The sequence below is a fragment of the Anabas testudineus genome, chromosome 15 (genome assembly GCF_900324465.2).
Source record: "Anabas testudineus chromosome 15, fAnaTes1.2, whole genome shotgun sequence".
Taxonomy (NCBI): domain Eukaryota; kingdom Metazoa; phylum Chordata; class Actinopteri; order Anabantiformes; family Anabantidae; genus Anabas; species Anabas testudineus.
In genome coordinates this window covers 14192688-14210327 of record NC_046624.1, presented here as the reverse complement: position 1 = coordinate 14210327, position 17640 = coordinate 14192688, and the positions used below count along the sequence as shown (strand labels likewise).

At 40.3% G+C, this 17640-nt stretch overlaps 1 protein-coding gene across 1 annotated transcript in view; it reads left to right on the top strand.

The window, feature by feature from the left end:
* Nucleotides 1-17640, top strand: part of LOC113159317 (formin-2) — a 35642-nt gene that overhangs the window by 15120 nt on the left and 2882 nt on the right. The window contains exons 7-15 of the mRNA XM_026355943.1: nucleotides 779-866; nucleotides 3612-3673; nucleotides 8675-8766; nucleotides 8874-9003; nucleotides 9095-9241; nucleotides 9933-9992; nucleotides 10653-10773; nucleotides 12724-12816; nucleotides 17233-17284. Coding sequence (XP_026211728.1) covers nucleotides 779-866; nucleotides 3612-3673; nucleotides 8675-8766; nucleotides 8874-9003; nucleotides 9095-9241; nucleotides 9933-9992; nucleotides 10653-10773; nucleotides 12724-12816; nucleotides 17233-17284 — 845 coding nt within the window. The remainder of the gene's footprint in view (nucleotides 1-778; nucleotides 867-3611; nucleotides 3674-8674; nucleotides 8767-8873; nucleotides 9004-9094; nucleotides 9242-9932; nucleotides 9993-10652; nucleotides 10774-12723; nucleotides 12817-17232; nucleotides 17285-17640) is intronic.

Here is a 17640-nt window from a genome sequence, read left to right as displayed (position 1 = left end):
AATGCCCTGTCCCCTAAAGCTGTGGCTAAGCCAGGAAAACAGACAGTTGGGGACTGGTGATATAACTTCCTGTGTGTTTGAGAGGTCTGTGGTCTGTGTGATCTGGTTCAGATGGAAGAGTTCTGTCTGGATCGCAGTAGGCTACGAGTTTCCTGTTCTATCCCTTCACGACATTGGTACCCAGCACACACTTGTGCTTTCCCAGGCGAGCTGTGGTTCATAAGGGATGTCGTTTTCCATGCATAACAACTCATGGTAGCTAATATTATTCAGCTAAGTTTAGTTAAAATTGCAGCTTTTGAACAATTTTAACTACAAGTTTTTGGTTTTAATGTACTGGTGCTCGCTATATTTGCATTATACAATTCCATAAACCATAATGCAACCAGATAACATGATTATCTGTTTGCTCAATCAGTTACGGGATTGAAATCCATGAGATCATGCTCTGCTTAGTAAAAATATCTTCTTGTTGTCTAAATGTTCTGTACATTTTTAATCACCTGACTGAAAGATGGATGTAGATCATTGGCGGATAAAGGGAGGGGAATAATTAATTCCCATATTTCAGCTAGACAGCCTTATAATTTTCCTAATATTAGTGGTGAATAATCTCAGGTTTTCCACCCACAGAAGGAAACAGACAAAGAGGAATGGGTTTTTTTGCCTTTTGTCTCAAGTTGGTTATTAACCGTGCATTTAAAACTTTGCCATCGTTGTTTTCTCTGGCCTGGTATAAGTTCTGTTGTTCACATCTCTTTGTATCATCATCTTTTAGGTGGTGAAACTTTTGAGCAACAAGCGTTCACAGGCCGTGGGTATTCTTATGTCCAGCATTCATCTTGACATGAAGGACATCCACAATGGTAAGTGTCATCACGTGGTTGTGCATGTCACCTTATTTCTCTTTTCTTTAAGATCTTTGTAGCCTTTAAAATCTCTTATTAAAATCTTATGGCAGCACTCAATAAGCACACACACACACACACACACACACACACACACATACACACACACACACACACACACACACACACACACACTAAAGCTTCTCTTTGTGTTAATGCTGTTCATAACTTCATACAATGCAAGTCTGTAACATGGAGCATTTGTTGTGATCATTTGCCTAAAACTAGCTGTAGTAGTTAACTTTATCACAAGCTGGGATGTTGAAAGGAATCTGAAATGTTTTCCTTTTGTTACTCTTCTGTTTTTCTTTGCTCTCATTTTGCATTATCTCTCCCCATCTAACATCCACATCATGTTTCTCAGCGCCTGTCTTTCTTTCTCTGATGAGGTGTCACCATCTTGTCTAAACGGCTTTGTTAAAGTGAAGTCATTCAGGAGATGTTGATGGGAACAGACTGTCTTCCTGTTTTAGTTACTCTCTGATTGCTCTCCAATCTTGGCTCATCCATGTGTCTAAACACTTTTCCTCATCTCCCCAGCCTATTCAATCATAGCGTCTTTATTACAGCTTAAGATGTTTACCTCAGCTGGGTAGATTACGTCAAAAATAAATGGGTACCACAAAAACAATGACTGGTACATGTTGTACACTTGTAGCAGAAAACAGCTACTCTGCTGTGCTGTTTTGTCTTCAAAGCTTCGTCTAGGGCCTAAATGTCAGTCCTCGGTGCATCCATCTCAGGTCAGAGTGAGAGGCCAAGCAAGGGCCACTCTCATCAGCACTGTTATTCATCTCGTATGTTAGGACAGTTTTTGGCATAGTAAATAATTAGTGCTGATTGGAAACTTCAGTACATCATGAAACGGAGAGAAGCTATCTTGGTGTAATACTCTGTGCCTGTTGTTCCCCCAAAACAGTGCGGTAGAAAGTGTTTATTTACTCTGTGATGCACTTTAATTGAATGATTATTGGGCATGAATAATTACAGCCTTAAAATGCCCATTATTTCACATAAAACACAAAAGATGATACTGTATAATAGCATTATGCTGCCATTGTTTTCCTATTCCTCAAATGATCTCATGTTCCCTTGTGCCATTAGAGGTTTAAGTTATTAAAGAATCAAAGAACCATTTGTTTACCAAAGAAAAGGATTCATCCATCAAAACTTTGTAATTGTCCCTTGCAGTGTAGTGAATCATTGTTTTATTTCCTCTTGGTTTTATGCTGGAGACTGTGACTTGCAAAGCCCTCATCAGTTAGATATCTCTGACTTCTGAATCACTGAATTTGATCGTGTCTGTTTTATGACGGCCCAATTGCTCAGTGAGAATGAGAAGTCAACACATTTTTCTTTTCTTCACAGCTGTTGTTGTTTGTTCTCAGATTTGGCTGACACTCTGCATGTTTCATAGGACATTTCCATGTGGTGTCTGCTTCCTGTGAGGCTTTTCAGCGCCACAGTCACAGTATTAGATAGTGGTTACCGTCGCAATGCTATGGTTGACTGTGGTAGTCGGGGTAGACCCAGGCAGATGGGTCTGGCTTGGTCATGAGAAGTCTGTGTCAGAGTGATGATATGGCTTTCTTCTGTGTCTTTTTAAAACCTGTCTCCAATCAACCCAGCCAGCCAGACTCTGGTTCGGATTGTAATAGAAACCAAATGGTCACAAGAGAAGAGTGCGAGAAACAGAAAAAGGGAGAGTCAGAGAGAAGGAAATTATTTCTGTGGTGGCTTTGGAAGACGAGACGGTGTGAAGAGTTTAGAGAATGACGGCAAAAAACTAGGGAAGCAGGAGTGGATTTTGCTTTGTGGCATCAAGGGTAGTGATTACAAAGGCTACAAGATCCCATAAAGGGAGAAAAAGCATTATCATGGCTAAAAACAGGACAAACTGCTGAATAGAAACGGCACAAGAGTCACCTGAGGGATTCTTCTTCCACTTGTCTGCCTAATTTTGTTTCTCATGATCTTGTTTATTCTTCTTTCTAAAGTTTGTCTGTGGAAAGTCCAGCCACATTCAGTGTCCAAGTGTAAGATGTGACACAAAGTGAATATTGTGCACGGGGTCCTTTATTCCAAGTTCTTTTATCCCCCAACATTAGTTTTTCCCCTTTCACCTCAACAGCAAATCAGCAGATCAAAACAATGTGAGTAATTTGGACACCCACAGCACAGTGAAATACAGATATAGGTGTCGAGTGCTTCACTGGGTGATTGTGCATATAGCAACACCTCAGCCTCAACACTGCAGACCCCCGGGCTCTGTTTGTCTTTAAACATTTACTTTCAAAGGATTAATGCTTGCGGGCGCCAGGTCCTCGCGCCGAGACAAAAAGGCGACACCAGGAATTCAAACAGTTCAAACAAAGATCTTTGTACCTTTGACAGATTTCTGAGACCTCTGTATTTATGTTTTAGTTTGTGGCCCCGTGTGCGTTATCGTGATGAGAGCTGATAACTATGCAACTGACAGCATACGACACGACATGGAAAATATTGCCTTTATTTCAACTCAGCATAGCAAAAAAGAAACTCCTCCACTGTTTGTGATTGTTAATGCAGCCAAAGAAAAATGTTGTAATCTAGAGATGCCTGTTTGTGTTAGTTTGATTTCTGACTTGTTAATGGTCTTCCTCAAACGTAGCAGAGAAATGCCATAGTTACATTAACCAAATCATTCCCTTCTCTCATCCACAGCTGTCCTAAATGTGGACAACACTGTCGTTGACCTGGAGACTCTGCAAGCCCTTTATGAAAATGTGAGTATAGCATGCTGTAGTGCTACTTGGAATTTCTTTATGGTTACAACAGTAATCAACATTTTTAATCTTTGCAATTTTTTTTGACTGTGAAGGGGGGTCGATCAAGCCTCCATGTGGGCAATATGGATAGTGGTTTCAGTAAAGTCAATAGACTAGTGAAAAGACAATATCCTGAACTGAAATCCATTTCTGCATTTTCCTGCCAATGCTGAATCATATAAATACACAGTGTTGAGTAACAAACCCAATGCAATTATACAAAGTAACACCACTGACAACTCATGCTGATCTGGACTTCAGTAGTTAGTATGTGAAAACCTTGGTCTGTTTTTTTTTTTTTCTCTCTTTTCCTTTGTGGTTTGCAGTAAAAGTATTATTTTGGAATAGTTTGCTTGTGACAAATAGAATGATTTATGGTTAGACATTTCATGCCATATATAAATAACAGGCAATCATTTTATTATGGAAGCTATGATATCAACAAAATGGCAAAAAGATCATTCATCAGTTGTTAGTATTGTTTTATTTGGCACTTGACTGAGGGTAAGCCGCAATACACCAATTGCGATCCATCAAAAGATACCTTTCCAAGATTATCAAAAGCAGAACTTCTGTGTACAGTGTAAGCAGGCAAATAAAAAAGAAAATCCACCTTTTAATTCAATTTGTGTGTCTATAAAATTATGAAAAATGGTCAAACAGATATACCATTACTGCAAACATATTTTTCCTCTGTATGTGGCGTTCTTATTCCATGTTCCTCTTGAAAGAGTGTTCTGAAGGAAGTGTGCATTAGATACCAAAACAAACAGACGAGCCACAAACCATACTGGTATGTGCGCTGTTCGGTGACAGAGTCAATCTTGTGTAGGTCTGTCTGCTGGCCTGGACGGGGACCAATGCTTTTACATAGTAAACAAGTTTTCTTCACACTGGATCTGATTGACTCCACTTTTATAATGCCCCTGTGAAAAGGAAATTATGGTTGAGAAACTCCAGCTGAGTTTTGCCAAGTGAATTGACCACATTGTATTGTTTAATATTGGGCTAAAAAGAGTTAAGGAGCTGTCATCACTGCTTTCCAATATGACTCCATTTTGGCTATGAACGGCTCCTTGTGTACAGTAAATACATATTCATCAACCTTCACTGATAGGAAATCTCCCCCGTCTAATGGAAACGGTTCAGGACCCGTTCGAAGTCAGGTCAGTAAATAATGGAACATGAAAACGTCCATGTTTTCCACATTTCAACTGTGATAGAGTTTTAAGATGCTGTGAAATTCCTATGAATTGCTTTCTGGCACAACTACACAGGAGAGGCCTGGACCTTTGGCTGCCAGAGGCATATTAATAATGTTGATCATGGGAATGAGACGGAGGCTCGAGACAAGCTGCAGTTATGAACCAATGTGTCATAACTGAGGATCAAAAGTCTTCTAACCTCTCTACTCACCCCAAGACTTCAAGCCCTCTCACTCTCCCTCTCTCTCCTTCTCCCCCTTCTGGCCTTAGGCTATGTTATTGAGTGGAGGAGCCAAATTGTTTCTCTTTTGTATTGCAAGACTCCATCCTGTCTGTGGGTCTCCAGCCCCCTAAACCACAGTTGGCAGCAAAGTCGGCCTGTGTTGAGGAATGCGAGGGGCTTCTAATGGTTACACCCTTACTCACTGTGCTAGGAGCTAGATCACACACTGCTCTCCCTTACTCTTTTTCTTCTCTCACACAAACATGCTGACAAACAAACACGTTGGCTGACACAAATGTGCACATAGTGTACTGTATTCACACGGAGAAAACACTCAGGCAGGGACGGGGTTGCTCAATCTATGCTCTGCAGATTATAGCCACTCCTGTTCTTTGAACAATAAGCCACCACTATTAAAGGGGTCACTGTGATAGTGGGACACCACTCCCTCCCCTCTAATATCACAAGCCATAATGTGGGCCCAGACTGGTTGTCTGAAGTTCAGACTCTTTTCAGCTGACACTGGCTAAATGTCATGGAGGTCAGTTACAATAATAGTCCCTCTCATGAACTTTTACACTACAGATGATCATTTCATTCTCATGGCTTGTGAAGTCTAAATATATTTTACATCTTTATTACATGATGCATTCTGCCATTTTGTTGTTTCATTGAAAATTGAGTGACATAAATGGTGATTAAGTCTTTGCTGGCTTGGCTCTGCTGGCTCTAGCTCTGTACTAGAAACCTGACTAATGAATACCACTTGGCTACCGCTAGAATTCTGGCATCACAGATCTCATCCTACTTGTACTTTCCTTTGCATTTGATATTTCACATGGGACTGTATTCCTTATGCTAACAACCACTGCAACATGCCCTAGCAATTGAAAGATCACACGCTAATGCCTACTTGTCCCCAATTACACCAAACACTGCTGGGCTCTGCTGATGCCCTTTGAAAAGAATCTGCTTTGTGTTAAATATATTTACACTTGAAAACATCTCAAGAGAAGGCAAAAGAGAAGCTTGCCCTCGTCGACAGAAGGCAGCGGTGTGTAGAATACTAATCGGGCTCTCAGTGCGTTTGATGCTGGTGTTTGATGTTTTCCAAGGATCCATGCCGAGGCCAAACCCCAGAGAGAAAGATGGAGAGAAACAGAAGGAGAGACCAGACTGCTGAGACTCAGATTTGAGGGGTCTTTGGGCTTTGGACGAATGGAGAGAAAGTTTACATTCTCTTCCTGGAGATGGTTTTATTTTTTTTGTCCGTCTGCATGAGACACATTAACATCTATTGTCTTGTGAAATGAAGGGGCATTTCTGGCCTGCTTTTTTAAAACCACCTTGTATAAAACTGTGGTGCAGAGCCTGACAGCAGGATAATGGTCAGGAATGTAATCTAGCTGAAAGCAACAATTTAGCGTTTATGAAACCTATACTGTATAGACTGGCATATGGTTGAGTTTAAGTACAAAACAGTACAGTTTTTGTTTAAACTTGAGGTAAAGTTTGTCGACTTAAAGAAAAGGACAACTAGACTAATAAAACAAATCCATCTCAAGTTCTATTTGGTAGCTGCTCTGCAGTTTTTGCTCACATATGATCTTTATCAACAGGTTTTGTCAGTTATCAAGGAATTTGGAGATGTTGCAAATTTTGAATTTTATTTCTTTATAAACACACTATTTTAAGTGTTTTAGGACTGTAATTAAATGATTTTTCTCGGTGAAAGGTCTACCTGCAGTGCCTATAAAAGGTTTTCACCCCCTTGGATGCTTCATCCTTTTTATAGACATTATAAATCAGTCATAGTTGATAAAGGTTGGCAACTTTGACAAATAAACCTCTCCAGGTTTCTAGAAAGTAATGTCAATTAAATAAAAATATGTAAGGCAAAATCAGTGTTTACATTAATATTCATCCCCTTTTTAAAATGACTGACCTAATCCAATAGAGGTCTAGATATTTGGTGCTAGTAGTCCCACTATTAGTGAAATGGGGATCACCTGAGTGCAGTAAATGTGTCTCAAGTGATTGCAGTATAAAGACACTTGTGTCTGGAAGGTCCAGTCACTGGTTATGCAGTATTTCTGGCTACCATTACACCATGAAGACAAAAGAACACTCATAGCAACTCAGAATATGGCACATGTCTAAATCTGCCTAGAACAGGCCGTCCACACAAACTGACTGACCGTGCAACAAGGAGACTAGTGAGAGAGGCCACTAACACACCTACTACTAACTAGTCTGAGGGAGTTACAAGCTTCAGCAATGCCGGGGTTGCCCGGGTTCTTCACCAGTCAAAGCTTTATGGGAGAGTGGCAATGAGAAAGCCACTGTTAGGCATGTGAAAGACTCCATGGTCAAGTGGAAGAGAGTTCTTTGGTCTGATGAGACCAAAATGGTGCTTTTTGCCCATCAGAGAAGACACTATGTTTGGCACACACAAAACGCTGCACATCACCACAAACACACCATCCACCAGAAACACGGTGGTGGCAGCATCATGCTGTGGGGATGCTTTTCGCCAGGCGGCCCTGAAAGGCTTCTAAAGGTAGAGGGTAAGATGAATCCGGCAAAAAAAAAGGACAATCCTGGGGGACAATATTTTTGAGTTGGCAAGACAACTACAGATGGAAGATTTTGGGGGTTTGTTTTTTCGACCTGAAGAATAAAACAAAAACTACACAGAAATAGTTTACCAACAACAAGATGAATGTTCTGGAGTCAAAGCCCAGACCTCTATCTAAAAAAGAATTTGTAGATGGACTTCACACCCCATCCCAGTGCAACCTGACAGCTTCTGCAGTTTTGCAAAGACGAATGGGGAGAAAAAATTCCAGTGTCTAGATGTCTAAGCCTAATTTAGACCTATCCACACAGACTCCATGATGTGATTGCAGCCAAAGGTGCGTCTTCTAAATACTGACCTGGAGGGGGTGAATATTAATGCAAACACTGATTTCACCTTATATAATTTTATTTGTCATTACTTTGTAGAAACCTGTTATTTTCTGGGATTTTTTTAGTCGCCAACTTTTACTGACCATGATTGATTTGTCAAAAGGATGAAACATCCAAGGTGCTGAATACCTTTTATAGGCACTGTATGTTATTTAGTGTTAGTGCTGCATATTTGATTGGTTTCTGTGACACTACTGACTTAGTGGTAACATCCAATATCCCTTATCTCCATTTTCTGTGGAGAAATATGTATCTTCAAATGTCTTTTTTAATCGCTGATGAGAATGAAATTAATATTTGTTTCCTAAACTCTTTAAATTGTGGTTTGCAACATAGTGTACATTACACTCCTAAATCATACAAGGATAAAATAAACTCATACAAGTGTATCTGAACATTACCAGTATATGTTTAGCATAATTCCTGTTTAATACAAAGTGTACCAAAGTGTTTGGTACAATGTTTGTTTTGGTTTTACTGCTCCTGATGTTTCCCTGCTTATACTGTGTCAACTCAAACAGTAGGTTTCCATCTAACTGACTCCACACTTAAATTTGACAGCGAGCTCAAGATGATGAGATGGATAGCATCAAAAAGCACATTAAATCCTCCAAAGACAAACAGGATGCCAAACCACTGGACAAGCCTGAACAGTAAGAGCAGCACCTACAGCACTTTCTAAAACAAACACATTGCCTGAGAGGTGTGCCATTAAACAGATACTGATTGTTATGGTGACTGATCCTGGTCCCTTCTCCAGGTTTCTGTACCAGTTATCTCAAATCCCCAACTTCACTGAACGGGTTTTCTGCATCCTGTTTCAGTCAACTTTCCATGAATGTATCACCTCAATTCTCCGTAAAATGGAAATCCTTCAAAGAGTATGCAAGGTGAGTAACTGGCCTTTTCATGTAATTTTATCTTCTGTCAGTCAATTTAACCCTCCTGTCTGCATCTAATTCATATCTATTTTTGCACCAGACTCTCCAGAGTGGTAGCTGTGTACTGCAGGTGCTTGGCCTGGTGCTGGCTTTTGGTAACTTCATGAATGGAGGTAATCGGTCTCGAGGGCAGGCTGACGGCTTCACCTTGGACATTTTGCCAAAATTGAAGGACGTTAAGAGCAGTGTGAGTGTTACAGTGTGAGTCTGGGTGTCGAGAGCTGACGCTCAGTTGTTATTCACAAGCAAACAGGAGACTGGAAGTGTGTGTGTGTGTTTATGTGTGTGGGGTAGAGGGGGGGCAGATTTGCTGCACTAAAAAAGGTAAAGTAAACTTAAGTCAGTTACACACAGAAACACAACTTTCAGCAACTCGAATGGCACCAGGAATAAAAAGTATGGTTCAGGATAATGGTTACTATAAATGTTGATCTGGACTGGATCCAACAGTCCGTCTATGGTTGAGTCTAGAACTGAGAGCCCGGGAGTTGCTGCTACACAAGAAGGACTGTAGCTGTGCATATTTAGAGGGGAGACCGTTCTGTTTACTTTTCTTATTCAATATCACAACGGGCTCAGTGTGCCCTTGGCACTGCCATATATGGACACAGTGGTTTGTGTTTTTGTGGTGGTGGATCGAGTAAGGTATCCATAAAGAACATCAAACCTTCCACTAACCCTGAGTTATGACAGCCAGCCTAGTACAGTTGTGTTTTGTTGTATTGCTCTTCCAGTGTCATGATTTATCCTCAACTTCTAAGACTGCTGTCTCTATTCTTGTTTGCTCCGCACAAATTAAAACGTCCTGCTCCAAAATGATTAAATTAATAAATAAAGGGATTATGGTTTATTTATTTAGATCTTTTTCTTTCTTTCAGGATAACTCCCAGAGTCTTTTGTCCTACATTGTTGCTTACTATCTAAGGCACTTTGATGAGGTATGTTTTGGTTCCTGTTTATTTGAATCACTTTTCTGTTTTAGTCTGATTTGCTTAGAAATCCTTCCAGAGCTCTCTTTTCATCTCCCCTCTTGCCAGAGGATACCATGGCTTATCCTTTATCAAATTATTTATTTTCCCTTTCCTCATTTACGGCAGAAACAAATCTCTCTCCTTTTCTGGCTCTCTCTTATAATTCTCTTTCTGTCTTTCACTCTTCATCTCCTACTCTTGCTCTGCTTTGGCCTGGCTTCATTCAAACCTGCAGTCTGTTCATTGGCACAGCATCCAAAGGAGCGCTAGTGTAAATAATTAGGGTTCTCCAGATGAGATGAACTCAGTAGAGTGCTGCTTGCCAAAATCAACCTGCATGACATGGTTCTAGCACTCATAATGGCCTTGTAGTAACTAATAGATAGAATTGCAGCGTACTTTTTGCACCAGCCTTAATGGTCATTATCTGCTGTAGTTTCAGCCATATCTTCTCTGGGATGTTTGGACTGTTGATAAGTGCATGTCGAGCTCTGAAGACATTTATTTCAATCTTTTCTGGTGTGTGTAGTATATACTAGAGAGGCCCTCTTCCATTTGAGGAAGATTGACTTTGACTTTGGTGTGTGTGTTTTTTTTTTGTCCTGGATGCGTGTTGTGCTTCACCAGGATGCTGGCAAAGAGTCGTGTGTCTACCCATTGCCGGAACCTCAGGACCTTTTTCAGGCCTCTCAGATGAAGTTTGAGGACTTTCAAAGAGATTTGCGCAAGCTGAGGAAAGACCTCAATGGTATGGTTATCAGCCTACGTTCCGCTTTCCCTCTGTTTAGGCACATCCAAAATCTTTAAACTGCACATTTATAAGGTAGTATCTATGACAGGTGTAATGTCCTGTTTAAAATACCGTCACATGCAAGTTTATAAGACAGTCAATTATGTTTTAATCTATTGACACATCTCATGGCACAATGGAAAATAATTTCCTAAACCTGACCAGCTATGGTTATGTGCAGATCGTAGAGGCGGGTCAACAGGGAGATAGCATCTGTTTGTCATACAGAAAAGGTAACCAGAAGCAGATGTGACTTGTCAGATGTAGACTCCTGTTGGACCTGGTGTGCCTTAACTGTCCTCATGAAATAGAGATCAAAAAATAGTGGGGGCCAGGTCAACGAATTTCCACTACCTGTGTAGACTATCAAAGGTTCATCAGCTAGTCACTGAACTGGAAGAGGCTTTCCTCGAGCTTTGAAAAACCTTCCTGACCCAGGCTGCCTCAAACCTCCCACACACAAAAATAAGGGTTCAGAATATTCCTGCATATTTCTGTGCACGTTGTCCTTCAACACGTTGCCCAGAGGGGTCCTAAATATGATTCATGGCTGGACTCATTTGGATAATGGATGACTCTGTCTCTTTATTTCATTCATTAATTTATCAGTCGGTTGTTCATCTATTCCTTTACCTGTACACATGGTTAAACTCTTACATTATGTCCCAGCTTTTATGTCAAGAAGAAGAGGAAAGCATTGTATTATTAGTTGCATGTGATGACAGTAATTGTTGCATTTTAGTATTTACATATACGGTAGGAATCTTGTAAATTACTGGTATATAAAATTTTAAAATGTATAAGACACATACAAAAACATCTGCACAAGAATGAATGTATTATGTTATTGCGTCAAGACCCCAGGATAAACATAAGGTAATTGGATTGTGGTTGACAAGCCAAACTTGATTGAGTACAAAAAGTCCCAATGAACGAGCCAGTTGGGAAATGAACTCTTTCATTGTTCTGTCTCAAGTCAATCAGCACTCGGAACACTTTCCAAGGACTGAAGTGCCTACGTGTGATAAAAAATGACTATGGATTTTTGTACAAACATTTGTGTGCATACTTGTACTGCATGTGTGCTAGAAGCTCGATCGACGATTCCCCAAACTTGGTCTGTCCTCTATCATGTTTTATGTACCTTTGCTGCTAAACCAATCAGGTTCCTGATCCGTGTTGCCAAATATTGTTTTTCCTCTGCCATAATGATTCTTTAGGCTGTTCGTTATTTGCAATTCGTAAAGATGGAGTTTCTCGCGGGGGAAATGGACTTGCGTCTGCTTCGACCCCTGTGGAAGTGGCACATGCTGGCCGTACATAAATACATCATCACATGCTATACCTGCAGACCTCTTCATTACCTAGCAGAGCCAGCTGAGTGCTCTAACAGACACGGGCTTCGATGACAGTTCCCAGAGGGGGGTTCTGATAGGTGGGCGGCGCAGAAATGGCCTTGGCTTTCCTGAAGGACATCACCGAGCAGCACAGTGCAGAGAGTTTGCTGTGTACCTTTTTGGTTGAGGCACCATATGGTTTATGAATTACCACTTGCCCAGTCCTGACCTTCCCATTCCCTTCGGCGTCTCATGGCCTCTCCACCTCTAAGGCCTTAAGCTGAGTTTGTGTATCCGTTATGGTTGCAGATAGAGCGTGACGATAAGTTTCTCCCGGGATCAACGCACAGACTTTCCTGGTTCCTGGGGGTGCCTTATTAGTCATTATGGGTCATTATGTCTTTGCACACACTTATTCAGCAGAAATTTAGAAGAGATTTATCAAGCAAGCTCAACTAGGGTGAAGTGCACAGTAGAGTTAGTAATTACACACAAATGCTGGATAAGATATTATTACTCTGAAAGACTTTTTTTTTTCCCTCCTCTTCACGATCACCTCTTTTTGTTTCAGCCTGCTCAGCTGAGACAGAGAAAGTTTGTAAATTGTCCTCTGAAGAGAACCTGCAGCCCTTTAAGGAGAAGATGGATGACTTTCTTAGTCAAGGTGAGCTTGTGTTCCAAATCATATGAAACTGATGATTGATAAGATTTTCACTAGACTCATTAATTGATTAACTCATTAGTTGTTTGTGTCAAAGGATCCCATAAAACACCTAAACCAACACTGAACTGATCCCACTAACATATGTTATTTGTACAACTAAAACCTGATTTAGCTGTTGCTCTGTGCCATAGAGTTCCATTGTTGTCCAGAAAATATTGAAACCAGATCAGTAAGCTATACCGTGACATCCACTCCTTTATGATGCTAATGTGGGCACTGTAGTGCATTCTCAGCCCTTTAGCATTTACCCATAAATACACAATAACATTTTTCAAAACTTACTTTCCAAATTTTAAATAAATTATTTTTACCTTTTAAGAATTAAAGTATGTGCTTGTATATTTGAAACCATTTTTTGATAATTCATTATGTGTTCAGTGGGAATAAATTAGCTTGGGGGCTAAGCACCTTCAACAGGATGTGAAGGTTAGTAATAAAAAAAAAATATTGCCAGACATTTCATTATGATGAAACAGATAATAGTTGGTCTGCTTAAACATAAGGTTTGCTTTTCTGTGTTACCACCAGACAGTGGATTAAAACTCAAAGGGTAAATTATTTATCCCTCCTGATTCTATTCTATTCTCCACCAGCAGACCCTTGGTATAGCTGAGCTGAAAACTCCTCTTTGTTGTGGAAGCATGTGAAGCTGCTCATCAGTTACACTGAGGTCTTTTTTCTGTCTCCAGACACATTTCCAATTCAGTTTCATGTTGCTTCTGGGTTCATATACACACACACACAGGTTCACTCGTGTGTGTGTGTGTCGTATCCATAGGGACGTCTGTTTATTCCATGTGTATTGAATAACTCACAGCTATTGTTTCAGGTTTGCTTATCTGCTTTGACGCATTATGACTGTACTTGGTAGCTGGGCCCTTTATCTTGATCTCTACCTTTTACAAAACAGAATATATCTTGCTCTGCCTCAAAGGCAGATTCAGAATGGCTGATGGTCAACCATGGAGCCTGTTAAATTCAGTTTGGGGGACAGAATTGGATGCCTGAAAAGGCTGAAACAAAACGGACTTTCACTTGTGTGAGCCTTTTCTACTGCTTAAAGTTACTGTAAATGTTCCGTCACTTCCTGTCTTCCTTTTTTCTTTGCTGTATCACAGGAGCGACAGGGTTCAGAAGCACTGTTGCCTGCTTGACTTTTCTATTCCTGTTACTCCTTCAGTCCTATTAGACAATCAAATAACCCCTTGCAGTGAGGTGTTTACTTAGAGGACTATTAAAATGATGATGAATTGATTGTAAGCGATGAGCACTTCCTCTTCCGTTGCCCTTTTAATCCTAAGAGTCTACAGCCTTGTTAGTAGGTCTCTTAGCCCCCTCAGTGATGAGCTGAATGGCTATATAGTCATGCTAGTATGCTCACAGGCACTATGCTTGCATTCTAATATTTAGTGTTCACTATATTAGTTTACTGTGTTAGCATGCCGACCTTTGGAAATGTACAAGACAAAGATAATTAGTTTTATTATAATATTATTTATAATTAGGATTATTAGTTTCTCATGTGCAGCATTTTGACATAAACCAAAGAACCTGGGATTTTACCTTAGGTTGGTGATGGATGAAGGTACCATAGTTATCATTCACCCTGGAGGAAACCAACAGCTGTTCTACATTTTGCTTAGAACCCTTTGTTAGCCTCACAGTGGTGCTAACTGAGGATTTTTTTCCCAGTTATCAATCAGATATTCAGTCTCAGACTATTTCATTGGATGGATGAAGCTTCATTTACTGTTTTAAAAATCAGGAGCTCAACAAAGTCAATACGATTCATCGTCTTGACACTATGAATATCTCTACTAAATTTGATGGAAATCTATCCAACAGACGCCGAGATATTTCCCTTTCAAGCAGTGGAATCTGCCATTTCTAGTGCCATGTTGCTACAGTGGCGATACATTTCCAGTAGACACCATGAGAATAAAATTCTTATGTTCTAAAGCAGGCTAACAGCTGCTGCTACTACTTTTTGTTCTGGACATTTTATGGCAATATCTACTGAAAATATAATTGTCTGTCGTGTCCACCAGATGTCATACAGTCAAGCTTTTATCTCCATAATCTGACATCTACAACAATACTGGGACATTGTGGTCCACTTCAAAGGTGTAACACTGACGTTGTTATTCTTCTTTGTAACATAACAAGCCAAATGTCATTCTTTATGTACTTTTGCCTTTGACCCTGGCCACATTCAGTTGACTGTGACCAATCTTTCTGAAGGACCCAGCTCACAGGCCTCTCTCCAACTGCTTTTGTATTCAAATGAGAGGATAATATATAGCATATGTTCCTCTGCGGTAATGCTCACTGTCCATTTTAAAGGAAGTCTACAGATGAAAGCATCTCTTGCACTTCCATCTCTCCCCCTCTCTTTTCTTCTCTCTTCCTTTCTCTCTGTGTTTGAGAGAAATATGGGAGCCCTCTCTTTGATGCAAATGACTAGGTTTTTCCTCTGAGAGCAGAATGTAAGCACCGTAACATGGACATGTGACTCAGAAGGCTCCAGACAGGATTCTTGGGGTTCCTCCACTGTGGCGGTAAAAAAAAAAAAAAAAAAAAAAAAAGGCAACAGCCAAATGTCTTATTTTTGTTATTTCTGTAATTTCTAAAAAGCCTGGGGTTAAACTGTTTCTGGCTCCACAGTTTAAACCACTTTTGTTTATTTTCTGACCATGAAACTAACCACAGAATAACAGTGGGAGCGGACTTGTTGGAGCTCGGCTGTTTGGTCTAGCTCGATTTTCCCCGCTTGCTTCACAAATTCTCATGCATGCAGGCCTTTGATGGAGTCCCTGTGACTTGCAGGAGAGAGCAGTGGCCATGTGATAATCTGTTTCTGATGGACGTAAAGATTAGCTAGACTTTTCTTTTCTACCAACTACAACTTTGCTGCTTCCTGTAGGCCAATCTGGTTAAAATAAACATCAAACTACAGTTTCTCACATTGCGCAACACATTATCCTGCAATGGACTGGCAGTCAGTCCAGGGTGCACCCCCCTGTCATTCAGTGTTCATTAACAGGATAAGTAAAATCATAAAAATAGTAACACTGGGCCACATCATGGTGTTGATGCAATAACAAAAGTGACATCTTTAAATAAAACTTTTCTACGGTATAAATATAATTGTCAGTTTAGTCATCTTGCTCAACGATATCACGTTATCTTCATATCATCAGAAGAAGTAGATAATGGCTCATATTGAATTAAATTTTAATAATTTAACATCAGAAAAGGTTTATGTATGCGTTCCTAGTCTCTCTAAAAATTGATTGGTTGAAATCACCTTTGCTTAGAAAACAGAACGGTGTTAATTTAAGATGCTTTTGTCAACCACCTTCATATTATTTATCAATGTGTCACCATTTACTTGTCAACCATAAGCAGAGTAAGGCAAGTGTTGGCTACAGAGTGATTAGAGCAGAATGGTAAAGCATAGTACTGGACTTGAGCTTGTCTGAGATCTTTAGATGCGACTCTGGCTTTAATTCCACGTAGCAGCCAGATATAACCCAGATAAGATCAGAACACAGACTTATGCCAGCAATGATTCTCTGTCCCATCTACTGTCACATCTTTCTCGGAAAGCCAGGAGGAGTCCATAGGTAATTTCTGATCATTTGACAGTTTACAGCTCCAGCTGCTTAGAAACCATTGCCCTTGAGAGGACAGAGATGCTATCTAGGAGAGAATTTAATGTGTAGCCTCCTGACAGTCAGAGAGAAATCCAGTGAAGATGTAGACTAGTGAAAAATGGAGCTGGGTTGATTCTACTACTATTCTGTAATGTTTGAAAATGGGCTGAAAATGAGCCTTTTTATGTGAAATTTGATAAGTGCTAACCTGCGGCTTTTTCCTGACTGAGGCTGTCACATTTCACTGCTTTTCACTTATATCATAATCCGTAACACAGTCCCAATGATCCTGATGGCCCACTGAGATAAGTGTTGTGGCCCGCTGAGAATATCTACTAATGTGTACCTTGGTGTCCAACTCCCTTTTACACTCTGACACCTCCCTCTCTCTCTCTCTCTCACATACACACACACACACACATTCACTCATCTGTCTCCATCCGAAGTAACTCTGCACAAAGAAGCACTTGTTGTGTGATCTGCAGTGCTCATTTGTCAGTTCTGCAACAGTGAACAATCCAACACTTAATAACCTGGTGACACAGCACTGACCTTGAAGATGACTGTTGTTTTAAGTAATTGTGACATGTGGAATCCTCCCGTATATGCAAGTCACACTATAGGTGAAAGATATATTTAGCAGGAACTCTGCGATTCACTAATTTACTCCGTTTACTTTCGATTTTCCCTCCTTTTTTAGCAAAAACTGAACTGGAAACGCAGGAGAAGCATCTGGCTAATACTCAGAAGATGTAAGTGAAACATTTTCTTCCTGCTCCTTCACCTAAAAAATAAATGCAGTTTTCTCAGTTACACTTCACAGGTTTTATATTTGGTCTTTTTACAAGTGTCATAGCAGTGATAGAATTTGAAAGGAAAGGCAACACGGGATAATGGAGCCCAATAGTTTGAAGTGATACATTCTCATTGCAGTGAAGAAATATAATCATACTGCTTTGTCAATATTTAGGACTTCTGGTTCCTTCAGTCACATTGAAGGTGCAGGCTGTCATGCCAGGCCTTCAGTAGACGGGAGGCCCCCTGTGCGGTGTCTGTGTTGTTTATCTAAGTGGACCAAGAGTAGACAGCCTTGGCTCCAGGCTTCTGT